Here is a 27,976-nt window from a genome sequence, read left to right as displayed (position 1 = left end):
CAGTGCTGAAGGCTAGTAGGCGGCTCATGGGGTTTTATAAATGGTATACAGGAATTTTATTGCAGGGATAAGATGGCAACTATCCTATTGTATAAGGCAATGGTCAAGCCACATTTTGAGTACTTCATACAGGTCTGGAGGCCTTATTTTAAGAAAGATGTGGATCTGTTGTAATGAGTGCAGAGAAGAGTAACAAGATTAGTGAGAGGTAAAAAATGGTAGTCTTACCTGGAAAAGCTTCAATTCTGAAAACTGCAGCATCTGGAGACTAGGCTCCTGCAAGGAGATCTGACTGAGGTGAAGGCTCTGAATGGATTGATAAGCTCAATGCTGTTGAAATCTTTCCTCTTGCTTAGATTACACACATGATTGGGCATAAATTCAAACTAAGAAAGGATAGTTGCAGGTTAGATGTGTGGAAATTTGCTTTCAGCCAGCAGGTAGTCAACTGCTGGAATAAACTCCCATCAGAATCTGAATTGCTGTTATTGCCTTGTAACATGCATGGTCAATCTGATTAACTACTATGAAATCATCAATAAAAAGTTTGGTACAAACAAACTTTTTATTAATGTTGATGAACAATGAACGATTGTTATTTAAGTTGGAGCAATGTGGCATTAGGGACAAGTTACTACTATTGACAAAGGGATGATTGCATAGCAGGAGACAGAGAATAGTTATTAATGGACATTGCTCTTCATGGACTAATGATATGTGTAAGGTTCCTCGGTTCTGTGTTTTGCATGTTATTGTTTTTAATATTTATTAACAATACTGATGCAGGCATGTCAAGTTTTTCTTGATATGCTTCATGATAGCAAGAAGGCCGTGCTACAACAAAAAAAACATTATTTGGAGCAGCGATGAAATGGCAGCTGAGTTCTCAGAGTGGAAAATGCAAGATGTTGCATCTGGATAACAGCAATCCCAGAATAACAAACCATTTGGATAACAATAAACTCAAGGTGAATGATTAAGGAAAAAACCTAGGTGTAAGTGTAGAGGCCAACAAAATCCCTAAGCAGTGCAGAAGACTTGTGAAGTTCTCAATGACAGACAGGAATTTTGCCAGCAGGGAGAAAGAAATAATCATCCCATTATAAAAAGTAATCATTACACTACATCTTGAATACTGTATGCTGATTTGAAAACCTTATTTTAGGAAGAACATAGATCTTTTGGAAAGGGAAAGAGAACAACAAGATCAGTTTTGCATAAATGGTACTCCACAGCTGAAAACTTGAGATTTTCAATATGCTGGCGATCAGACATTTGTAACCTTGACGGAAAACAGAATTTTAGGCTAAAACAAAAAAACTTAAGCAAAGGTGAGTTTTAAGGAAAAATGGGCGAAAAACAAAGTTTTTCTGCAAAAATCAGGAATTCTTCCCAATAAACAACAAGAAAACAGAAGATTTTTCAGAAAAAGCTGGAAGATTTTTAAAAGTCCGCACTCCACTAGAAATTAAATTTCACTGGCAAAATACATATTTTACACACATTCAACAACCAAAAGGATTGTTTAACAGTAGAATATGCTTTTAAACATTAACTTACCTAACACTGTGGATTTCTGTTTAGATTAAGCTATTTGGCATTTTTGACTTCTTAAAAAATGTTCAAAGTTTTGATCGTAACAAAAAACCATGCTGCATAGACTCAGCTGTCAGGAGCTTTACCAAAGCTTCATCAGAAGGGGAACATCAGCACTAAGTTTTTCTTTTTCTAATCTGGCCAAATATCCTCTCACATTTATAACAAACTGTTAAAATGCCAAGCATGAACTTGGGATAAGTTGTTATATTTCAAGCTTCCTTGTGCACTTCTCAGCTCAATGCATCAAACATCCTTTCTCTTGGTCAGATTACACACGAGGCATAAATTCATATTGAGAAAGGATAACTGCAGGAGAGATGTGCAATAGTTTGCCTTCAGCCAGAAGGTAGTCGAACTGTTGGAACAAACTTCCATTGGAATTCCACTGTGGAAGCAGGTAGTTTTGAATGTATTCAAGGAAGAACTATACAAACTATTGTAGCAGGTGGACATGTAATGCAGGAAGGTTTTTTTTTTTTTGATGATGATGCATAAGCATTTCTTGTATCATTTGTCACTACTAATACTAATAATACAATTCAAAAATCCAGCATGGACTAAGTCCCAAAAATACCAGATTTAATCAGTTCTATGTATTTACAAATTGAGCACTAAACAATTAACAGAAAAGTAACTAATTCACTATTTCTTTCACACTAGAGACCATTATAATGGGGAAAGCATACTGCTAAGTGGAAAGAGGAAGAGCAAAAAGTTTAGATGCATTGAAAGAAGAACATGAAGTAAAGAAAATAAAGATTAAAGACAAATTGAACTGAAAATACTAAATGAATGGAATTAAATAGATACTATAAACATCAACACTAAAGACCAAAAAGAAGACAAAGGCAAAAAAAAAAAAAAAAAAACAGAAGATGGGCAGATTAACTGATTATGAAACCTAAATATGTGATCTCTGTTCTAATCTTAATAATATCCATTTCCATGTACAATCTGGAAAACCACACAAATGAGTCCCCGAGGTTTATCAGAGACATTCTTACAGTAATGAGAGCTAAAATTACCATTCAGAAGTTAAAAATGCTAATGGAGGTGATATTCAGATTCCACTTGTGAGTCAAGTGCATCAAGTTGCAGCAAAGCCCTGTAAAAGCTAAATCCTCTGCTTGCTTCTTCACACTGATTGGATTGTAAGGTCAAAAATATCATCAATGACAAAGTGACCACCCAGATTATAATCAACATATGACCCACACTATGAAAACATGTAGTATGACATGTATAAGGAGGCCCAATGTTCCTTAAATTTCAAGGGTACAGCTTTAAAAGTGCTTTTCAGGCTGGGTACTCAGAACATACTGATGATGCTCTAGAAGGAATGTGCACCAGTTAACATATCAGCTCACTGCCAGTTGAGGTTGGAGAAAGTCAAAGTAACATGCATGAAGGAGCACTGCCAAGGCCATCATATATTAGTATCAGGTATAACTATTTTTTAAAAACCCTAAACCCCAAATGAGAGAGAGAGAGAGAGAACAATTATAATTATACATGCAAAATTCAGACGAATAATGAGCATAAAAATAGTTAGAGATTGTAAGAGATAAACCATTAATCAACCTTACAGCTTTGGGGCTACTCCCAAAACTCTTGTGCAAGGTGTGGGAATAGCATTCCAAGGTAGAGTGGATTTGAGATTCGTATATAGTAGCTGTTCAGAAAAACACAATGCCAAGATTAAAAAGAAAACCCAGTTTGTTTTTTAAATACATAGGAAACAATATCTGTGATATGCTTACATCAAGAGAGAGATTGGAAATTTGAGTAATCCCCAGTATAAATATGATTTTGACTAAATATTTGAGTATCACTGAAGATGAGCAAAGGATTGGATTTTTTTTTTTTTTTTGTGAGAAATAAGAGAGTGAGTTTTAGAAGGGTCAAAGTTAAGTTTTCTTCACTCCACCTAAAAATTATATGGAGATCAGCATTTAAGGAACTGTTGGTGGATAATTAAGAAGTTGAGGAAGTGTATGCAGAAAGCACGGTTTCTCAAACTGGATGGTGTAATGTGGTATTATTAGGAAAAGTATGGATAGGATTTCCATTCAGTGGAAGATTATTAGTATACAAAGGAAAAGGGTGGGAGAAAGAAATGAACCCTGAGGAACACCAGAATCAGATAAGAAATTAAGGACAGAACCATCTACCATTATGAGCACTGAATGGTCAGAGAGAAAACTGGCTACTCAATTCCAAAAAACAGACAGTAATCCACAAGATGTGAGTTTGTTTAAAAGATCTTTATGGTAACTGCAATCAAAGGCCACCTTGGATATGTCAAGAGAAACTGCTTGAGCTTTGTCAAATTTCTCCATCAAATTTGTCCAAGGATAAATAACATATGCCAATATATCACCAGTGGTGTAACACAAGCAAAAGCCACACTGGCAATCGTTGATCAGATGGAAAGCTTTGAGAGAGTACTGGTGGTTGATGAATTTCTCAATTACTTTGGAGAAATTTAGAAAATTTTTCTGCAGACGTTATGATCTATGGAAATTCAAGTCTAACTTCAATAAAAAGTTTAAAATTGAAAAGATTAACTTAACCTTCAACCAAACACATATTATACTGCAAATTCTTAATTACTCTCATTTTTGAATTCACTAAAAGGGGAGGGGATCTTTATTTACACAATGGTACAATTTTTCTGATATTCTACCGTGTCCTTGCATCAACAAAGACTAGATAATACACAATAAAAATTAAAGGTGGTTTTATGTTTTTATTTTTCTAATTGCTTTCTTTTTATCAAGTCATATCAAGTTATATCAGAACTAAGAAAAGATTTGTAAAATGCCAGAAATGTGCTGTTTTTCTATAAATAAATGGTTTATATCTTAACATGGAATAAAGCATTTCATACTCTACCTAATATGCCACCATCATTTAACCCTTTCAAGATGAAAACCTGAACAAGTATTGTCAGTTTGGAGTGGCTTCCTTCACAGAAATGTTAGTTTTACAAAAATGGAAACTTTGTACATAAATGATTAAATATATATATTTTTTTATTTTGACTCGATTGCCATGCATCAGAATAAAGTTGTCAAAAATCACACCAGAATTTAAAAAGAAAGAATATTTAAAAAATCATAAAAAAAAAAAAAAAAAAAAAGATTTAAGTTAAAATGTCATCAACTTCTGGATTTCAATTCCAAAGAATTTAATTTTTGTCTTCAGCTTTTGGAGGTATATCCTCCTTCAAAACTATTTTTTCGTGCTGCCATCTATTAAAACTATCTTTATTAGTTGGAAACACGGGGAAGGGATGGAAGCACATACTAGACCAATGTCAAAGCAATTAATACATAAACACACATATTATTTGAAATATTGTTGAAAAAATGCATATCTACATATATACTGCTGGAAGCCCACACAAGAAACGTGATGATCCACACATAATTTTGAAAAGGTTAAACAGTTAATGTGATAGTCTCTCTCTATTTATTTATTTTTTTTAAAAATTTGTATCCATGAATTTCATAGCAGAAATCATTTTACCTGCACATCATGGATTTCTACAGTCCCTGGCTGTACTGATGCTATATGACTAGGAAGAACCTTGACAAACGTTCCGCTATTACTGAAACAAGCAATCAGATGAGGAGAAGTAAATTTTACTGGTGTAAGGCGTTCTGCAGGTGTAGGAAGAGCTTGATCTAAAGAAAAATTAAAATACTTTAAATGAGGAACAAAATATTTAAACTAAAATTTTAAATCTTCTAGTCTGAATGAATAATTTTATTTTAGATAATTTAAATGGGTATTGAAAGTAATACAGTAGAATCTCGCAAATATAAACTCTGTTTACACAAAATTCTCATTTGTACAAAGTACATATCATTCCAATGCAAAAGGATAGGCTTTTTTATGTAAACACAAAATTCAGTTAATATATGTTACAAAGTCCATTTTTTGCCCCATAAGAAATATGTAAATAAATATGCCAATTAATTTTACTTGAAATGCTACATCTACTTTTGTATTTCATTCTATACACCATATTATTCTTATGCTTACATTAGTTGTGGAAAATGACATAAAAAAGCAAATTTATAGAATGAAATGTTAGTTAGCAAAAAAAAAAAAAAAAAAACTTCCCAAAAGATTTATCCATCCACTCTGTTTGTCTGGTTCTTCCTTAAATTTATTTAAACTAGCCATTTCCACAACATCAGACAGAAGTTTGTTCCAACCATCGCCCACTAGTTGAAGGCAAATTTCCACACATCTCTTCTGCAACTATCCTACCTCAATTTGAAAAGACCCCTCGTGTGTATTCTGAGCATAAGGAAGGATGCCATCAGAACTGAGTTAAACATGAATTTCTCTGTCCTAACAGAGAAATTCATGTCTAACTGCACAATTACCCAGGTCTTTTTTATTCTCAACTACTCTCAGTGTGGTACCACAGAGTTGGTAAATTCTCTTGGATTACTGCTACCCATATGCAGTATCTTGCATTTTTCAATATTAAAACTTGAATTGCCACTTCTCAACCCATCTGCATAATTTTTCTAGATCTTGTTTTGCAGTAACGTACCTTGATTACTGTCACTAACCACCCTACCAACCTTTGTATCATCTGCAAACTTACAGTTTAAGTTTTGCCCAGTTTACTATGATTTAAGACAAACATTATCTAGTATAGTACATAATTTCTCTCTTGGAAACGAAAGATATCTTAATGCAAATCAAAATGCCTTCTCAGTTCTACAGGAATTTGCTATACAGGCTTTTAACAGACGATGCAGATTACTGAGTTGACTTCTGTACTCAACGAAGCTACTTTTATGACCCTCCTGTGTTGAAGTTCAGCTTCATTAATTCCCTAGGATAGTGTTAACCTTTATTATCTCTCTCTCTCTCTTAACCTTAATTATTTTTCTTTAATAATAATTATTATTTTAAAATTTTATCAAATTAAATTTATTATTTTATTATTATTATTTTTTTAATTATTATTTTTTTTTTAAACGTAATATTTTGTCCATTTTTTTTTTATTCTAAAATTGTTAATTGTGCTAGTCCCCTTGGGAACAGTTTTTTTTTTTTAATGCTAGCCCCTTTGGGGGGGGGGGGATTTGCTGGTCTCCAGTTTTTTTTTTTTTTTAGAGACGGGGATTTTCACCTGCTTGTACCCCGATTTAGGCTTTCTGGGTACGGTAACTGCTGACATCCACTGCCATGGCTTTCTCCAATGGATGCAAGATTCTTTGTGGTATTCACCAACATACGTGATTATAGGCGACTTCTGTACCCATAGGACTTGCGCTTCTTCCTATGGGTGCTGGAAACATTGCATTTAGTTTAGTATGTGTATAGTACTGATAGGTAGTGGGAAGCAGCCTTCCTGGTGATCACTGCTTCCTGCTAGCAAAGCGGCCAGAAACAACTAAACAACACACACACTATGCAAACATAACACTACACCCATTTCTGGCCATTGTACAGAGTTTTGTATATCATCACAGAGAACCATGGCAGAGATGAATAACGTTTAGGGGCCACCTTACATAAGACACAACACGTGTCCACACATTACAGTTTAAGTCTGATATGGCTTCATCAATATAATTAATTAATACAGAAAACAACCACATGCTCAGCACTAAACATTAATGCCACTAATAACAGTAGCCCAAGAAGGACAGTTCCATTGATAACTACTCTTTATCTGCTCCCATTCAACCATCCCTTTATCCACAGCGGTAACCTGCTCCTAATGTAACACTTCTCCAAATTTGTACGGCAGTCGTTTATACAGAAGTGTCAAAAGCTTTTCTGAAATCTAAATATATGATGTAAAAATTATTCTTAGCCTCCAGTTCCTTTTTTGACTGTCACAGTATCTAAACAGATTGGTCAGACAAGACCAGCCATTAACATATCCATGTTGTGACTACAGCATGACTGTATTCCTGTCTAGATGGTCCTGCATTACTTCTTTAACCAGTGATTCCATATTTTTCCCTGAAACAGAAGTCAAGCTAACAGGTCTGTAATTACTCATTTCATCCTATGGACTGGAGATTTGTGAATATATCCCCAATTCACAAAGGTGCCTCCCCTGAATCCAAGGAGCCTCATAATTATGGTTAAAGGTTTGCTTACTTCTTTTGCTATCTCCTTTAATAAAACTGATTAGATCAACACCATATGTGCCTTATTTCATATTTAGCTTCAATAATTTCTCTAACACTCTGCTCTCAGTTATCACAAATCATTTAACTCCCTGTTAGAATTTTATATACTTTGGGCATTGCCATTCCTAAAAAGTTCCTGGGGTGTGAATGTAGATGCAAAATATCTATTTAGTTTGTCAGCAGCCTGAGCAGGATCATGAACAGTTAATCACTCATATCTAGCAGACCAATGTAATTCAACCTTCCTTCTAGTGTTTTACATAAGTAAAGGAGTCTTTGCAGCTTTTCTTTGCTAGAGACCCCCTCATAATCTGCTTCATCCTACCAAACCCCCTTTGTGATTTGAATGCACACTAGTTTATATCTACTGTAAGCTTTCGTTTAGGTATATGTTTAAATGTCTTTATAGATCATGTTTCTCACCACTTGAAGTGTAAAAATCACCTCTAACTATATACCAATACACCAAGAAATTGTTTTCCTTTTACAGATTTTATAATACACAGAAAATCTTGCATCCATGTTTTCTTAAACACACATTGTATTTCTTTCACATCTTACCAAAAGACATTGTATCAAATTTAGCTTCACACCACCTATCCATACACATAAAAAAGTAAAAGTTATATGTAACACAGAATATAACTTATTCCCTGTTTTGCATATTCCACACATTTAATGTAACATAAAATAGCCGACTTGACATTCAATTCATTAACTAGATATAAAAGGTGAAATTTAAATTGCAAATTATCAAAGTGTTTTAAAAAATTCTAAATTTAGGTAGTAGTTTCAGACTGTTCTAGCTGGTCCTTGATGAGTAAGCTTGTCTGATATTGTTTACTGATGTCATGCTGTGATCAAGAGAGAATGACATCAGTAAACAATTTCTCTGTGTACCTGCTAGTGGTGAATTTGGGGGTAGCCTGAATGATTACTGTAGGCTTTGTGGAGTTGTTTTCTTCTCTGAATTATGAGTGGCCAAGCTGGTGTAATTGTCGCCCTCCTAATCTTTCTATTTCTGTTGTACAGTATTTATGAAGTTTTCCTGAAAATGTAGAAAGTCTCTCCATAAAGCAGTTTCTGGTAGTGAGCCATATTGAGAACTCTGTGTTTTCTCTCTACTGTAAAATGCACAGTTCTCTGTAATGGAATGGTAGGTTATGTTGCATGTTCCTTTTTTTTTTGGTGTAATGAACATCTATCCCTTCTACAACTCCCTAGTGTGTGGCTATGCAGTACTTACCACACTCAAGACAGTAAACAGCCCCCCTCTCTCTCTTGTATGGAAGGGGGGGAGAGGTCAGAAGACCAAAAAGAGTTGTTTCCAGTTTTTACATCCAGTGAAGTGAATACCAACAAGGTGGTTTTGCTATCTTAGCCAGAACATAAATTGGGACTGGTCTGAAGTGGGGAGAGGACAGTATCTGGGAGGGAAGACAATTATAGAAATTAGCAATTGTATTTGTAATAGAAATTAGTAAACAACTGCCTAAAAGCCTAGGACTGACAGGGGTTTGGTGGTCATTTCTCTGTAAATCACAGTGCCAAGTTTGTTGTCTGATGTTAATTTTGGAATTCAAAATTAACATCAGACAACATTTCATTGTCTGCAACTCAGTTCATTCCCATCAGATAACTGGAAGAATTTCTAAAGTCTTCTTCAAATAGTACATTAAAGTCTTCTTCAAATAGTACATTAAAGTCTTCTTCAAATAGTACATTAAAGTCTTCTTCAAATAGTACATTAAAGTCTTCTTCAAATAGTACATTAGTCGGCCTATCTCAGGCAGAGGAAGTAGGGTTCACCCATGAGCTATTCTGGGTTTTTCAGCCTGCACAAACAGGCACAACAGCACAGATTTGTACAGACATAATACACAATGGCATAATACAGAGTAGGCCGCCAACGTGCCTTATAACCCAACAACAACGCCAGAAAGCAGTGTTTTCCTGTTGATATCCAATTCAACAAAGAATTCAATCTTAATATCAATGTGATTATAGAAGGCCCCTCACCACAGGCCCACACTACTAAAATAACAATGAATCAGGTATAATTTGTTGTGGAGACAATCTCTGGCCATTTGAAATCAGCATTGTATGAGTCCGTCAGTAGGGAAGGCAATTGCACTCGGTCATTTGTTTGGCAAACTCCAATTAGTAAGCATATGCATTATAACCTTCTTTGTTTAAATTTAAATTAAGTTACGAGATGTTGGGCCAACAGTTCCTTTATAACAAAGTGCAGAAAATTATTCCTTCCCTTATTAATTTCACACACCCTGTAATGTTATTATTCAGTTTTCATAATCAGACCTATGTAATATAGGCATAACGTGTTTATACATTAAGAGAGATTAAGGAGGCTAATAAATCACTATTTATGCACAGACAAGCATTGGCCCTGAATGAAGTGCTTATCAATACACACAGATGGTAATTAGCATTATTTTTGTAATTATTTCAAATTTCACGGTTGTCTTACATTTCAGATGGGTATTGGTATTCAAAGTCAAATATTATCATTTCACGGTAACGCTAGTGCGTGTGTGTGCACGCACACATGTGTGTGATGGATGTTTAGTGGTGCATAAGTTGTAGTCACTATAGTGTGCCTAACACTAGCTGGGGCTATTCTGATATATAGATCTTACAGGATTAAAATGTATTTTTCATATTTATATTAAAAATACACACACAAAATATATAGCATTAGCAGAGGCAAGCTTATATAGCATCAGCCAAAAAAAAAAAAAAAAAACTGCTCCCATTTCACCCCGCCATTTATTCCAAATACCTGTCCAGCTCAGCTGTAATTTATTTAGGCTATCAACTTCCACAATAAAAGACAAAGTCTGTTCCACCAATCAACTACCCGCTGGCTAAAGGCAAACTTTCGCACATCTATCCTACAACTGTCTTTCCTCAATTTGAATTTATGCCCTCTCGGGTGATTATTCTGAGCAAGAGGAAGAATCCCATCAGCATTGAGCATGCTCAAACCATTCAAGGCTTTATACACCTCAATCATGTCACCTCGCAGGTGCCTAGTCTCCAGACACTAATCTGCAAAACTTAAGCCTTTCTTTGTAAGAGCAATCGTTCGTTCCATTCACTAATCTTGTTGCCCTTCTCTGTACTTGTTCCAACAGCTCTACATACTTTATAAATTGAGGCCTCCAGACCTGTACTCCAGTACTCAAGGTGTAGCCTGACCATTGCCTTATATAAGGGGTTAATCACCTCCTTATCACTGCTAGAAAAATTCCTGTATATCATTGACATGACGCCATGAGCTACTCTTGCAGACTGTCTGCACTGCTCAGAAAACTTCATATCTGCCTGCACAATTACCCCCAGGTCCTTTTCATTCTCTACCACTGTCAGTGTAGTACCACAGAGTTGATATGTTACTCTGGGGTTACTGCTTCCCATATGTAGTACTTTACATTTGTCAATGTTAAACTTCATTTACCACCTCTCAGCCCATCTGCTCAACTTTTCTAGATCCTGTTGCAGCAGCGTACTGTCATTAGTGTCTTTAACAACCCCACCAACCTCGTATCATCTGCAAACTTGGACATTAAGCCTGATATACCATCATCAATATCATTTATAAATACAGAAAACAACAATGGACCCAATACTGAACCCTGAGGGACTCCACTAATAACATTAGGCCACGAAGAGCAGTATCCATTGATTAACACTCTCTGTCTTCTCCCACTCAACCATCCCTTTATCCATAGCAGCAATTTGTCTCCATGCCACACTGCTTCAATTTGTGCAGCAGTCTTCCAGGTACAACAGTATCAAAAGCCTTTCTAAGATCCAAATACAGCAGACTCTCGATTAACCGGGACACTTCAAGACTCCAAATTTAAAAAAAAAAAAAAAAAAAACCAACCAGAAATCAAAAAATTCAAATAATAACTAGAATTGGTATAACCAGATATTTTGCAAGCTGTAAATAAGCGACAAGTGGCATTATAAGTCGTCATTGGGATATTAGTGCACCTATTATCTTGCAATCCCCGCCGCTCAAAAAAAAAAACAGAGACCAAATGTTTATTTTTTTTTTTTAGTGCATCGCGTCGGTTGTTGTGTTCCGTTGCAGTGCAAAAGGACATTTTGTTTTGTTGTCAGGGATGTGGGAATTTTTTTTATAGTATTTTTTTTTTTGTTTAGAAATCGCGAAAATGATGGGTAAATGCAAAAGAGTTGCATTTTCAGTTAAACAAAAACTTGAAATTATTCAAAAGTTTGAAAATGGTGCATCTCTAAGGAATCATTATAATAAGGATGTATCAAAATAGCCAAACATTAATAAGTATCGCGCAGAATTCAGATTTGTCAATAATAATATAGTAGCAATATGTTATTAGTCATTCCCGAGTTACGTAAAACTCAACAAAGTAGGAAGTCCTGGAACATATCTCTTACGTATATCGGGGAGTTTTGTATTTTTGGATTAACCGGGAAATCAATTATCCGGAATTTGTTTTTTTACCATCTATCCCGGAAAATCGAGAGTCTACTGTATATGATATCAAAGTTATTCCCTGCAACCAGTTCCTTTGTGTCCACATCATAGTATCCAATCAAACTGGTCACACAAGACTTTCCCTTAACAAAACCATGCTGTGTCCGAGCTATAACTGAAGTCTTGTCTAGATGATCCTGCAGTGCTTCTTTAACCAGTGCCTCCATTAATTTTCCTGGAACAGAAGTTAAACTAAGAGGTCTATAATTACATGTGTTGCCCTTTGATCCTCTTTTGTGAATTGGGGTCACATTTGAACATCTCCAGTCCATGGATACCTCTCCTGAGTCGAAGGAAGCTCTCATAATTATATACACATATACTAGGTGAGTTGCAGTTGCTTAGTCATCCAAGAAAAAGAAATTATAAAGAAAAAAAGCCTAATGATAAAATATGAATTCAACTGGTACAATATTACTGATAACGGAAAACAATTTATTTAAAAAAAAAAACATATCTACTAAGGAAATATTGATTAATACTTAGAAATCTATTTGTTCTTAAAAGCTGAGAATACCTGACACTTCCAATAAAGCAGTATCACCATAACTTTCTCCATATGCTGTATACTGTTGGTTATATCCAGAATATTCAGATCCACCAAGAGAATTTTGATCAAATTCCTTATTATATCTAAAAAATGCACATTTAAATAAAGATTACTGAACAACCTTTTATATATACCTATTTACAATTTGAATTAGTTAAGAGATTTTAAGGCATGCTTTACTTATTCACTAACATAAGCAAAATTGTATTTAGATGTCATTTGTCAAACCATGTTTGACAACTAAATTACCAAAGATATATCTTAATATTAAGCTTATTTAGAAAACATTACTACATATTCATAATATACAGAAGCACTACATGAATTACATTACCTAATCTAATTCCTTAGCAGATCCCCAGGGAAACGTTTTTATCAACAATGGAAAAAAAACACACACACACATTTCACGTAAAAACAATCTTTCCAAGAGCATTCTAAGGAATAAGGTCAAAAGCAATTAAGCTGATTTAAGTTCAGCAACTGTGAAAGTCAAAGGGCCTGTGGGATAATTCTCACTGCCAATTTATAAATTTACTAATGAGCCTGATCAAGTCCATTAATAGTTAAGTTAAACAGACTATGGAGCAGTATGCCAGAAGTATGACAAGTTATGTTTCAAACTCATGTGATGTATATGAATGCTTGTTATCTGCCCCTGGAAATGCAAAAGTATTAGGTAGGCAGATATATTTCAATGAACAATGAGTGTATTAAGTTTGTGCATTATGACAGCCCAATGAAAATGGCTGAATGTAAAAGATCTTTAATACTCACTCATTTTGATAATGTTACAAAAAAAAAAAAAAAAAAAAACATAATTGAGAAATCAATTTTTGAAGGAGAACATAAGACAAAAACAAGGATGCAAACTCTTATGAAAATGTTCATGAAATGCGATCATCTTTCCTACATTTTCAGACGGAAATATATGAAACAATTTTTAAAAACATTCATAAAAGCATATAGAGGTAACTATAGATGCAAATAACCCTACCTTCCTTGATTATCTTTTTGAAATTCTTCATTTACAGAACTTCGTCCAGACTGCACACTTTGCCTATAATAGTCTCTATCATATTTTAGTTGATTATAGTACTGGCGATAATGTTCTTCTATTTGGTGACGATATCTAAATATCATTAAAAGTAGATTAATTTTGAATTATTATTTTTTCATAAAAATTGAAAAATGCTGGTTACCAAAGCTAACAAACATAGAATTAGAATGGCAAAATACCGTAAGGAAGAACTTTCTGAATCTGGCAAAAGAAAAACCTAATCATTCATACTTACCCATTAACAAAAAGCAATTATCCAATTCCAACCTAAACCAAACTATCTGCCTCCATGACTCTGACAGGTAATTTAGTTCAACTTCATGGGATTGCTCCCCTACAATTTTATATCTGCTTTCTTTGGTTCTTGTATTGACTAGTGTTAATATGCTTCCTCATTCATTTCAGCTTGCTTGCTCACTCAATACAGTATTCCAAAACCATCTCATTATCATCTTATACACAATCAAATCCTACTTGCAAAGAGCTTATAAATCACAGAGAGAGGACACACTTCATAATTTTTGAGGGTTATGATACAACCTTAACCCTCAAGTCTTTTCATCCTGAATTATTTTTAATTCTCTCTCTCTCTCTCTCTCTCTCTCTCTCTCTCTCTCTCTCTCTCTCTCTCTCTCTCTCTCTCTCTCTCTCTCCCTCTCTTCTTAAAAGCAACTTCTGGATTTTCATTCCACAGGGGCTAAACCCTACAACAAGCAGTAAACTTCAGATGTCATTTTTCAAACCATATCTGTAAAAAATTCAATGTCATTCAGGATGATCAGAAACTAGAGTCCTGCAGGACTCCACTTGCTGCACTGGTATTCCCTGAAGAATGTCCATTTGTGTATACCTCTCTTTAGCCAATCAACAATTCAATGAAGGATCTTATCAGTAATTCCAATTTGTTCCAGTATAAATAACAGCCTTTAAAGAGGAACCATATCAAAAGCTTTACTGAAATCAAGGTAATATTGTTGGAGTAATTTCTTGCATCCAACTGTTTTATGGCCGTCATAATAATAAACCAGATTAGGCAAGATAAGGAATGAATGAATGAATCCACATCTTTACTGTAAAAAATGAAACCAGACAAAAAAAAAACTCAATTTATTATTAAATTTCAGAATTTATTAAAAATGAAATGCAGAGGGGAAAAAAAAAAAAAAATTCGACTTTGGCTACATGGAGTCAAAGGTGGATCTGTGAATAACGTCATTTGAAATGAAAAAATACAATTTAAGCTTAATAAAATCAGTTTTATTTTATTTGGTATTTTCATTTACAATCAATAATAAAAGTTTGTGGTAACTAAAGTAGGAAACAATTCAAACTATTAACATTGCAACTGAAGACCAAGTTGATAGGTGATTGACCACATGTAATAGATTTTGTAGGATCTGATGCGAGTTTAAGATCGAATGTTGATTCCATGAAGTCGAGGAATGGAGCATTTTCAGGTTTCTTAACTTCAATGTTGAAATCACTCACTAAAATTATTGGGATCTTTTGAAAGTTGAATTTCCTTACAACTTTAAGTATGTCTCCAAACTTTGGCATATAAATCATTAGATTGGATATTAAGAAAACTTTAATCTTCTCCCATGTTGAATTAGGTGAGATGTAGAATGTTACAAGCAAAGTCTTCTGTCCATGTATTTCAACTTCAGCTGCACAAATGTGGCTACAATTATCTGTACCAGCCATCTGGCATAGCGAGTCTACATCCACAGTAATGAGAATATGTGGCGTACATATTGTCGATTCGACTTTATTGTATATCGCAACACCACCAGATCGCACAGGTCTTTTGAATTGTGTGATACGTTTGTATCCTTGAACATCAACATTTTCATAATTTTCAAGCAATGTTTCATTTACTGCCAAGATATTCGATTCCATGAGAATTGGATCGGTTGCAACGTCTTCGCTATGAAGTTTCAAACTCTGTGTATTCAACAATACCATTCTGAAACTCAATGAAGCAACTTGATCCAAAAATTGTAATGCGGTTGTAGAGTGTTTCCAAACGATGTTTCCATCGTTTGGAAACACTGTGGCAGAACGTTTCGTAATCAGAGTCTAGCCAGATTTTGATATGCCACGATGCGGCAATATGTACGGGCAAGACTTGAGATGACTCTTAGTTCCAACATTCTTGCTTTTGAAATGTAACCACAATCTTTTGATTTCTGTTTCTTCCATCTCAATGTGCTGTAAAGTTCTGATCGCTCCACTGACCAAACCATCTTCAACATCTATGTTTGTGGTGATCATGTAAGGCTTTGCAGTCAATAGATGCAATACGTATGGCAAACCTCCAGTCTCTGCTACACTCATTTGATGGAGTTCTGCTCGCATACTAATCAACTGTTCATGACTCTTTTAACTGGTGAAGTGATCATCGGCTGAACAATCGATGATGGTGTTTCCTTCCAAAGCTTGAGAGTTATATTGAACGTCGCTGTTACGATGAAACAAGCGAACAGCATTTGGTACTTGTTCCATGACAAAGTAGTTCTTTAACGAGCTGTTCAACTCTCAAAAACTAAAAACTCATTTTGAAATCAGGTTATATATCCTTGTAGAGTTTTCAAAGGGCAACAATTCTGTTGCTCAACTGTATGCAACTTGTTGCATCACTGCATTTGTTGTGTACAATTGAGTTTTCTTGGTCACATGCCAAGCATTCAAAGTTATACTGTGAAAGAAAGAAAAGGAAATTGGACAGAAATGTGAATCTAGATGACACACTCACTCTCACTCTCTCTCTCTCTCTCTCTCTCTCTCTCTCTCTCTCTCTCTCATTCCGCCACTTCGGTGCTTGCTTTTCAACATTAGATTTGTGATTTTGTCAAAATCTTTGAACAAGTTTAGTTTATGTAACTTTCGGCATCATCACAATTTAACTAAATGAAACACAACCGCACTGCTCAACAAATGAGAAGTAACTGAACGAAGTAGTTACTTTAACGAGTTGTTCAACTCTTGAAAACTATAAAATAAAAACCCAATTTGAAATCTAGTTATATATCCTTGTAGAGCTCTCAAAGGGCAAGTTTTGTTGCCTACTGTTTTTGTCTAACATTTATAGTTTTCAAGATACTGCAAAAACAAACTTGAAAATACTCGAATTTTTCAACTCTCTCAACTTTGCATCGCTATTACTGAGGAACCACAAGAGCTACATCAAAACTATTTATAGATGTAAAAACTACATTTCCTACTGAACAATTTTGTTTCTTATTGTTTATATCTATCTATCATAATTTAGAAGTTATTGAGAGTGAAAGTAACCAAGGCACAATGGCAAATGACCAAAATGTGAACATTTTAGTTTTTTCAAAAAAAAAAATGATATTAAATTTCAAAATTTCTAATTTTTTTTTGCATATTCATCGACGGCATTATATACCTGACGAAATAAGTATAAATTGTTTATACTATTGTCTATTAGTTTCGGTGATATAACAGCAGTTAGACGTTTCACTTTTTGTGACAACTCGAGCGCCGTAGGGTACCCCCAGCGTAGACATTATTCACAACAAAAGTCTTTCCCCCCCCCCTTTTTTGAAGCAATAATATCCTTTACATCTATTTATGTATCACTGATTAAATTTCATCTCGATCAAATTCCAAAGAATTTCAGCTTTTTTAAGTCAAAATCAGGCAGTAATAACTGAAGATGCAATGTCCTCATCCAATTTTCAAAGCTATTTTTGTGTTGCCCTCTATTCAAATCGTCTACTAAATACCGGAAACACAGATAAGAGATGGCAACACATAACTATAAAAATATCAAAACAATTTGTAAAAAAGAACATTATATGAAATGTAAAAAAAAAAAAAAAAAAAAATTATATTTGAAAGGGTTTTCAAAATGTAGATCTACTTACATACTTTCCAGAGCCCATACAGGGAAAACAGACTGTGTTCACTCCTGAAAGGATTAAAGATACCATGCCTATTATTAAGACAGTGCTGTATAGTATCCTTAACCATTTTTCATTTAATTCATTTACAATATTCCTGGTGTTACTAGACAGACAAATTAAATTGTCTCTACTGCCTGATACATCCCCTTTGGAAAAATGAGACTCACAAACCATTAGGGAAAAAATGCGCCTAGCTGCCTGGGTGCATTTTTTCCAATTGTTTGTGACTGCTGGCAGTTTCCTCCATCAGAAATCACTAACCATCAAAGCAGGGAGAGTACAAGTGGAATTTTAGTATTAGTATTGGCAAAATGATGCAAGGAAACAAGGCTTATGTAGCATCAGCCAAAACAAAAAAAAAAAAAAAAAAAAAACCTTAATTTCTCCATTCCTTCCAATAATTCATCCAAAGCTGTTTTCAAACTACCCATCTCGAACAGCACTAGGCATAAATTTATTTCAACGATTGATATTATTTGGCTAAATGCAAATTTCCACACAACTATCCTGCAGCCATTATTTTTCAATTTAAATTTATGCTGCCTTCTGCACTTCATCCCAGAAAGACTGGAGTTTCCATCAGCATTTAGTTTACTTAGTCCTTTAAAAGACTTATACAATTAGGGCCTATACAATTTAGTCCTTCCTTTACGTTATTACCATATAGATGAGACTGCAATTTAGAGAACTTTTTTTCTTGGTAAAAATATCCTTTTGTTTCCAACTAATCTTGTTGCCCTTCTTTGCATCCGTTCTAACACATCTATGTCCTTTCTATTGAGTACTATGGCCTAGTAACAAAGGAACTAGAGGCCAACTTAATTTTTGAATCATATTTCAGAAAAGCTTTTGACACTGTTCCACTAAAAACTGCTGTACAAACTGGAGCAGTGTGGCATTAGAAGAAAGTTACAGCTACAGATAAAGGGATAGTTGAGTGGGAGAAGACAGAGTGTGGTTACTGACTGAAGGGCACTGCTCTTTGTGGACTAATGTCATTAGTGAAATCTGTGAGGGTTCATTGCTGGTCCCCATTGTTGTTTTAAATATTTATTACTGATAGTGATGAAGGCAAACTGGCTTAAGATATAAAGGTTAGCATGATGGTTAATGATAGTAATCAAAATATGCGCTACAACAAAATCTATAAAAATTAGTCAGATGGGCTGTGAGAAGTGGCAATTGAAGTTTAACATTCACAAATGCCAGATACTGTACATGGCTAGCAGTAAATCCAGAAAAACACCAACCGTGTGGTACCACATTCAGTGTGGTGGAGAATGAAAAAGACCTGGGAGTAATTGTGCTCCCACCTGAAGTTCACTGGGCAGTGCAGACAGGCAGCTAAAACAGCACACAGGATTTTGTCAAAGATATAAAAGATCTTTACCAGCAGGTATAAGGAGATCATTGTGAGGCAATGGTTAGGACATATTTTAATTAATGCATACAGGTCTCAAAAGCTCATGTGAGAAGGATGTGAAACTGTTGGAACAGGCACAGAGAAGAGCAAAAAAATTAATGAGAGGAATAAAAGGGTAGTACTCTACTACCAATAAGGGCAATAGAGTACTTCCACAAATTTCAGCATTTGGAAACTAAACACCTGAGAAGTAATCTGGTTAAGGAGTTAAATGCTTTCAATGCATTGAGTAAGCTAAATACTAAGAACATCCTTCCTCTTGCTCAAATGCATATGAGGAGACAGAGTCGTAATGATATTAGCATTAGTTAGTCGAGTCATATTATGCAAGAAAGCAAGCTTATACAGCATCAGCAAAAAAAAAAAAAAAAAAAAAAAAAAACCACCTTCCCATTTCACCCATCCATCATTCCAAATGTTTGCCTAGTTCAGCTTAATTTTTTTTTTTTTTTTATCAACTTGAAGGTTGGCAGGGTTGTTAATGACAGTAAAGACAGTATGGTACTGCAACAGGATCTAGAAAAGTGGCAACTGAAATTTAACATTGACAAATGTAAAGTACTGCATATGGGTAGTAACACAAGAGAAATGTACTAACTGTGTGGTACTACACTCAGGGAAGTGGAGAATGTAAAAGACTTTGGAGGTAATTGTGCAGTCAGATATGAAGTTCTTTGAGCAGTGCAGACAGGTTGCCAGAGTAGGTCATGGAGTCTTGTTAATGATATATAGGAATTTTGCTAACAGGGATAAGGAGGCAATTATCAATGGTCAGGCCACACCTTGAGTACTGCATACCGGTCTGGAGGCCTCATTTTAGGAAGGATGTACAGTTGCTAGAATGAGTACAGAGAAAGGCAACAAGATTGGTGAGAGGAACAAAGGGGTGCTCTTATGAAGAAAGGCTTAAGCTCTGCAAATTGCAGCATTCGGAGACTTGGCACCTGTGAGGTGATCTGATTGAGGTACATAATGCCTTGAATGGTTTGATTAGGTTCAATGCTGATGGGATTCTTCCACTTGCTCAGATTAAGAACCTGAGGGGGGGCATAGATTCAAATTGAGGAAAGACAGTTGTAGAATAGATGGAAGTTTGCCTTTAGCTTGCAGTTCGTTGATTGCTGGAACAGACTTCCATCTGTTGTTGTGAAAGTTGATAATTTTTGTATCATCTGCAAACTTGGACATCAAGTCTGATATACCTTCATCAATATCATTGATAAATACACAAAACAACAATGGGACCCACACCGAACCCAGGAGGACTCCATTAATAACATTAGTCCATGTGGAGCACTGTCAATTTTTACCACTCTGCCATCTCCCACTCAACCATTCCTTTATCCATTGTAGCAATTTGCCCTTAATGCCATACCGCTCCAATTTGTACAGCAGTCTTCCACGTGCAACAGTATCAAAAGCTTCCCGAAATCCAAGTATATATCAAAATTATTTTTTGCATCCAGTTCCTTTGTGACCACATCATAGTATCCTATCAAATTTATCAGACAAGACCTCCACTTAACAAACCCATGCTATGTCAGAACTATTACAGCAGCCTTGTCTAGATGATCATGCAAAGGCAACCTAGGCAAATGACTAGACTGCAAATTGGGTTGGTGCATCATGCCATCATATTGGCACACTGCGAATTTGTTGTTATTTGGTTTTTAGGAGCATTAGCAACTAAGGACATATTGCTCCGGGGATATGCGGTGGTCATTCCCTGACCTTTCCGCATCCTCCATATTTGGTGCGAATTTGTACATGCATTTTTGATGTTTGAAGCCTGTCAAACATTATAACGTCCGCATGCACTATGGCATTTCATGCCATAGCGCATGCGGACGTTATAATTGAAATGGGTGCATGCAATTTATACAAGCGAGAACAGCCAGTGGACATTTCTGCGAGGTTAGAACCATCTTTGTTGTGATGCATTTGTGTCAAAAAAACTAATATATTAATTTATTTGTTTTATAATAGTCCCTATATCAAAATGAGAAAAAAAAAACTCTCAAGAGTTCACAACAGAAAAAGGAGAAATGTGTGTGAATTGGTGAGTCAATAGTTCTCTAAATTTATGCAATTGTGGTTTTCTTCAATTGAACACCACAAAATTGAAGAAGAATTGATAAACAACAAAGAATCTTGTAGTCTACCACCAATGGCAGAAAACCAACATAATACTGATGAACCTCAAGTTGAATTAATCAAAATTAATTTGCCTCTATCAAACAAAATTGGGAAAGACATTGAGGGCCAAACTGAATCAATCAATCGACTTTAGAAATCTTGTTAATTGGTCAAATTTAAAGAATCAAGGAGAGAATATATATTTAAAAATACGATACAGCAAGGTCATTCCCAAGCAGATCATTCACAAGGTAAAATAGAGAAAGACAATCATATAGTAAAGCATTATTTTTAAAGAAACTCTCAATCAGTGAAAAGGTACTGTGACACTGGTTGATTTATTCTAAAAAGTACAATTCTGCATTTTAATCCCAATATAGGATTTAATGATCGGAAAAATGTAAATCAGAGAATCAATGGAACACAAACATTACAAGCAGCATTTATAATTTTTTGTTCAATGGAAAACTGAAGTATCTAACATCATTGGAAAAAACATTCTTGATGATCATTTTCTGAATGAGAAAAAAAAAAAAAAAAATGAAAAGGGGAGACATATTTAAGGCTTCCATGAAAACTATATTAAATATTCTGTTTATACTCCAGAACAACCACTGTTAGGGGAGTTCACAAGATAGAGAGAATACAAGAAACAATACTGTATTTAGCATTCATGGGCTTGAACCATGGTCACTCAGAGCACATTTACTTATGTACTCTGGCATCTGACCACTAGGCCAGTGCAGCCTAATTATTATTATATTGCATGAAAAACAATTTACCCTTAAGACCTATCAGAATCTTCCTACTGACAATAAAACTTCTTAATGAATATGACTTAATACAGAAACATCGTATATTCAAGCATAAACAGAAAAAACTATTTTTTACCTTCTATCCAGAATGAGATACTCAACTTGATGGCTAATGAAGTTTGAGTGATAAAAATCAAGGAAGTAAAACATTTTGGACTACTGCTAATTGGTACACCAGATTGTGTGCATAAAGAACAAACTGCAAAATTAATTAAGATTGATAAAGAAAATAAGTGCATGTGCACTGATGAATCATTTATAGATCTAAATAATATTTTCATGGAAAAACTGGAGATCACTGCGGAATTAATTAAGATTTGTTAAGATTGATAAAGAAAATAAGTGCATGTGCATTGATGAATCATTTATAGATCTAAATAATATTCGTGGAAAAATTGGAGATCACTGAGGAAATTTTGAACAAGTTAGAGAAAGATGGTTTGGATATTGCTATGATGCACACTCAATCATATGACAATGGTAAAAATATGAGCAGACACAACAAGGAGATCCAGTCAAGTTGTGAACCATGTTGTGAACACAGTTTAAATTAATCGAGTATTTATGCTTTTGAAAAAAATTGTAAAAGAAGTCTACTCATAATTCAAAGTTGATACTGTATACTTTATTTATCAAGATCAACACGTAGGTGGAATAAAATGACAAAAAAAAAAAAAAAAATGAAAATTTCAGTTAAAAAACATTGTTCAACAAGGTGAAGCTCTAAAGCTAATGCTGTTGGAGCTACTGGACACCAACTCAAAGAAATTTTAGAAGTATTGAGTGACCGTAGTAAACAATTATGTAGCTGCAGAAAGTCATCTCTATTATTGATTTGGAATTCATTTTTTACTCAGTTGTCTGGGACTTATGTTTAAAACAAATTAACAAGATAACAAAGATCCTGCAGTATAAAAATTGTAATCTTTAGAAGGCACTTTTGTTGGATTTAGAATCTAAGATCAAAAGCACTGAGAAAAATATTGACAAACATTTTCAAACAGCTAAAAGAATCTGTCAGGATTTAAATATTTCAACAGGGGCGAATAGATATCATTTGAAAAGTCATTAAAGAATGAAATTGCAAAATGTTGTATGACTTCAACTGCAAAGTAACAGATAGATTTATTGTAATGAATGAAATTTACAATAAAATTCAAAATTTTATCTAAGTCATTACTGTATTCAAATGATGACAAAATTATGATGTGATGTAATATCTTATGTGAATCTTATTCCAACAATGTTGATTTCATGGAGCTACATCATGAGTTAAGGTCATTAAAAGAGCATTTTATAAAATTTGACATCAAAGAAGATAAGTACCAAATGGAAATACTACAATATCTTGTTGAAAGTTATCTCAGAGTTTTTCCCAATATCAACATTTTATTGAGAATATTCTTAACGTTTCCTGTTGGAACTGCTTCAGCAGAATGAAGCAAGAGTAAATTAAAGATAATTAAGAATTATCGAAAAGCATCAACAGGACAACAACGACTTACTTCGCAATTCTTTCCATAGAATATGAAACAGTAAAATTACTAAATTATGTTAAATTAATTGAAATGTTTTTAGCACAGTTTCCGCAGTTTGTTCTTTATGTACACAATCTGGTGTACCATTTAGCAGTAGTCCAAAATGTTTTACTTCCTTGATTTTTATCACTCAAACTTCATTAGCCATCAAGTTGAGTATCTCATTCTGGATAGAAGGTAAAAATTCAGTGGTTTTTATTTCTGTATTACTCTGTACTCTATAAGTAGTGCTTTGTTTGTATTTTTATTTATATAGAGTATAAAATATTTGAATCTATAAAATTATTTGAGAATATTTTTATCCTTTTCAAAATTTTCATAAAGGGCACCAAATAAAGTTTTAAAAAAAAGATTTGCCTGGGGCACAAAAATTTTTCACTATGGCTCTGTGAGGAGATATAAATTTAAATTGAAGAAGGATGGTAGCAGGACAAAAGCATAGAAATTCCCTTTTAACCAGCTGGTAGTTGATTGTTGGAAGAAAGGTCCATGTAGTCCTGTGGAAAGTTTGTTTGTGTGTGTGTGTGTGGGTTATTTTTTTTTTTTTCACTGATGCTATATAAGCTTGCATAATTTGCCACTAATGCTAAACTAAAATGAGCTTTCCAAATCTGTATGCAATATTTTACATGTGGTCTAGCCTTTACCTTATACAATGAATAACTGCCTCTTTATCCCTACTGGCAAAGTTGCTGTATATTGTTGACAGAACTTCATGAGCTATTCTATCAACTTGTTTGAATTGTAGAGAGAATTTTGTGTCAGACTGTGCAATTACACTGAGTAAAGTAATTTGGATAGCAGCAATCCAAATAATTTGGTATGGTTCAGTTTTGGTTTTATTGGCACATTAACAACTAAGGCTATACTGCATGTAAACCAAGTCATGTAAAAGATAAAACTTGGAAAATATCACTGACCAGACAAATTAGATTACTATGTCAAAAGGGTATAAGGATAAAAATATGTAAAAAAAAAGGCATAAAATGGATGCTTTAAATTAGAGTAAAAAGCTTTTTAGTGCTTTTAAATAAAAACTGATGAGTGGTCACTATCAGATAAAATAAAAATCTGACAGTTTATAAGGCTCAGTCACAGCCTTAACCACTCAAAGCTGTAAAAATATAAAACACGTTCATGTCTATAACATGGACGCTAAGATAAAATATGTTGAATAATTAAAATGGTGTCACAATTCTCACACAGGGGAGTCATCTGCCCTCAGCAGAAATGAAACAGATGACTATGTCCTATGTGGAGGCAAGCAAGAACAACTTCCTCTCTACGCTTCCTGCACAGACTAGACTGCCTGTGTTTATGCTTTATCTGATATAGCCTTTTCGTGACTTGCCCATACCAAGATTGTTGTCACTGGTAAAGTAATATACAGAATATTACCTGCCTGTAGTCTGCATAGGGGATTAACAGGCTATGACCATTCTGGGGTTGTGGTGATCTGGCCACAGCATCCACCAGTCCATAAACCCTGATCCCAATGTGACTTGTGAACCAACAGCAATGGATGTTGAGTGAACATTCTAAAAAGAGGATATAACATCTGCTGGATGCAGATCAGGAATGGATGAGGATTATATATCATTCCTGGTAAATCCTGTAGTACACTTAAAAAGTCTGTGACAGCAGACCTAACAGATGACTCCGACCTCAAGTCCTCAGTGAAGATACACTAAAATTAATGTTATTAATTTTAATCTGAGGTGGGTCTCTATATATCAAAATATAAATCAAAAGAATGCCACCATGCAAATTTAGTCACAGGAAATAGTTCCAATATAATAAAAGATATGAAATTTAAGAGACCAATTACTTTTCTTCTACCATAATGATTGGTAATTTAATTACATTTTTGAAAATTCTTAAACTTAAAATGACTACACTTCATTTTAATTATTAAACCAAAGAACTGTAATCAAGAATTCAAGCAACATAACTCCAGTGGGATTTCATTATCAAGCATAAATAAATCAAAAGTACAATTTTAAAGGGTATTTTAAATTTATAACATGTTCTGAGTCTTACTTTCTAATTTTTTTAACTTCAGCTTATAAAATTATGCAAAGTTATATAAGTTTCAAACCTTGGATCAGTTCTGTAGAGTTCATCATAGAAACCATAGCTGTAACTGTTGTAGCCATATCCATATGGATCATAATAATTATAATATGCTTGATCTGGTCTATAATGTTCACTGTTATAACCTTAAAAATGTTAAAATACATAGATAAGCTTTTATTATATTTGGATCATAATAATCAAACAAAAATTAATTTATTATAAGAGGTACAGAAAATAAAATGGTATTCATCTTTATGCTATTTACATACCTACCAACTTAAAACTAAAAAATCCTCCCCTACCAAGACTTTAATCAAAATTTCCTGACAAATAACTTCCAAAATTAATATACCACATACTTTGATGTACAGGTCAACCTTCCAAGCACCAAAAAATCATCAAAAATTTTTAATTCTACTTATACACCAAGAATAAAATCATAAACTTGAATTAAAACAACATACTTAGGATAACACAGACATGAATTAATAACAATATATTCACAGTTCATTACACATACATTTCTATACAAATATAGATCATTGTTCCTCTTCTTCATCAGATGAAAACAGTTCATAAAATTAGCCAGTAATTACATTTTGAGGTTTACTTTCTTAAATTTTTTAAAAGAAACTTTTCAGATTGTCAATTTAGCATATGCACTTCTGCAACAAGGCAACGTTTACAGAGAAACAAATTTAGAGTAATACTAAACAGACAAAGTATTGGCTTGATTGCATAAGCAAACTTCCACATAAACATACAGAAATGATAAGACTGATATCACATTAATTATAGGTTTTGGTTTCATAACCTTCTACGTAAGGGACTAACTGATAACAGTGATGTCACGTCATCTATAAATACATCATTTATAGATGACGTGAAACCGAAACCTACAGGTCACATCAACCTGTAGGTTTCAGTTTCATAACCTTCTACATAAGAGAGCACAAAAATATGTTTAATATAAATATTACAAGTATATAAAATAAGTATTAAAAGTAAGTTTTAGACAGATTTAAAAAAGGTTCAATAGTATTATATAGATAAAACAGCTGACACAGAGTCATTGTCAGACAGCATCTCACTAAGCTTATAGGGCACAGTAAGATACTGTCCGACAAAAATTCTTTTATGGCTAAAGGCAGTATAAAAGACATCCATCCTAAAATAAGGAAACTCAGTTAAAATGGTGCTCACAATCGTCACACATAGGAGGGTCATCAGACCCCAGGAAAAAAGAATGCATAACTATATCCTATGCGGAGGCAAGAAAGAATGACTACTTCTCTACAGTTCCTGCATAGACTAATCTGCCACAAATTTGAATTATAGGCTTAATCTGATACACACTTAATCCGTGCTATGATTTTTGCCATTGGGAGTGTAATATATTTAGCATTAGCATTGGTAGACGCATACGATGCAAAAAAGCAAGTTTATGCACCATCAGCCAAAAAAAAAAAAATTTCCAATTTCACCCCTCCATTTGTTTCAAATGCCTGTCCAGCTCAGCCTTAAATTTATTTAGGCTATCAACTTCCACACAAAATATGGATAATATTTCATATTATATGCCTTTAGATCCTGTAATAGCCCCTGACTAGCAGACAGGGATTTCTCTGGGACTGTGCTGATCTGGCTGCTGCATCTGCAAGATCATTACCCCTGATCCTAATGAAGCTTGAGATCCAGCAGAAGCATATTTAAAATGTAGATTCATAAAGGGAATATGATATGGCTTCTGTTGAATCTCAGAGAAGACTGGATTAGGATCTTATTTCACCACTAATAAAGTGTGTAATGTACCTAAAGAATCTGTGTATACCATACACCTCTGATAATTATTATTAGTTTTAATGTGATAGTACAGACATGTGATACAAAAAAGCAAGCGGCTTTTTTAGCTGATACTTATGTAGCATCAGCCAAAAAAAAAAAAAACAATTTCACACATCCATTCCCTCTAAAAGTTTGTCCAGTTCCTCCTTGAATTTATTTAAGCTAACAACTTCCATAATGTGAGATGGACATTTGCTCAGAAAACTTCATATCTGACTGCACAATTACACCCAGGTCTTTTTCATTTTCTACCGTCCTAAGTGCAGTACTACACAGTTGG

The 27,976-nt window shown here is 34.2% G+C and overlaps 1 protein-coding gene across 2 annotated transcripts in view; it reads right to left on the bottom strand.

Moving 5' to 3' along the window:
• The window catches only part of Sec16 (endoplasmic reticulum export factor secretory 16), a 592,575-nt gene that overhangs the window by 373,201 nt on the left and 191,398 nt on the right, over positions 1 to 27,976 (bottom strand). For both annotated transcript variants that reach the window (XM_090389538.1, XM_090389539.1), the window contains exons 11-14: positions 25,874 to 25,994; positions 13,869 to 14,003; positions 12,839 to 12,954; positions 5,131 to 5,288 (exon numbers count right to left, since the gene is read on the bottom strand). In XM_090389538.1, the coding sequence (XP_090245664.1) occupies positions 5,131 to 5,288; positions 12,839 to 12,954; positions 13,869 to 14,003; positions 25,874 to 25,994 (530 nt within the window). The remainder of the gene's footprint in view (positions 1 to 5,130; positions 5,289 to 12,838; positions 12,955 to 13,868; positions 14,004 to 25,873; positions 25,995 to 27,976) is intronic.

This window comes from Mastigoproctus giganteus, chromosome 2 (genome assembly GCF_048544385.1).
Source record: "Mastigoproctus giganteus isolate SK-2022 chromosome 2, ASM4854438v1, whole genome shotgun sequence".
Taxonomy (NCBI): Eukaryota; Metazoa; Arthropoda; class Arachnida; order Uropygi; family Thelyphonidae; genus Mastigoproctus; species Mastigoproctus giganteus.
This window is presented reverse-complemented; position numbering and strand designations above follow the sequence as displayed.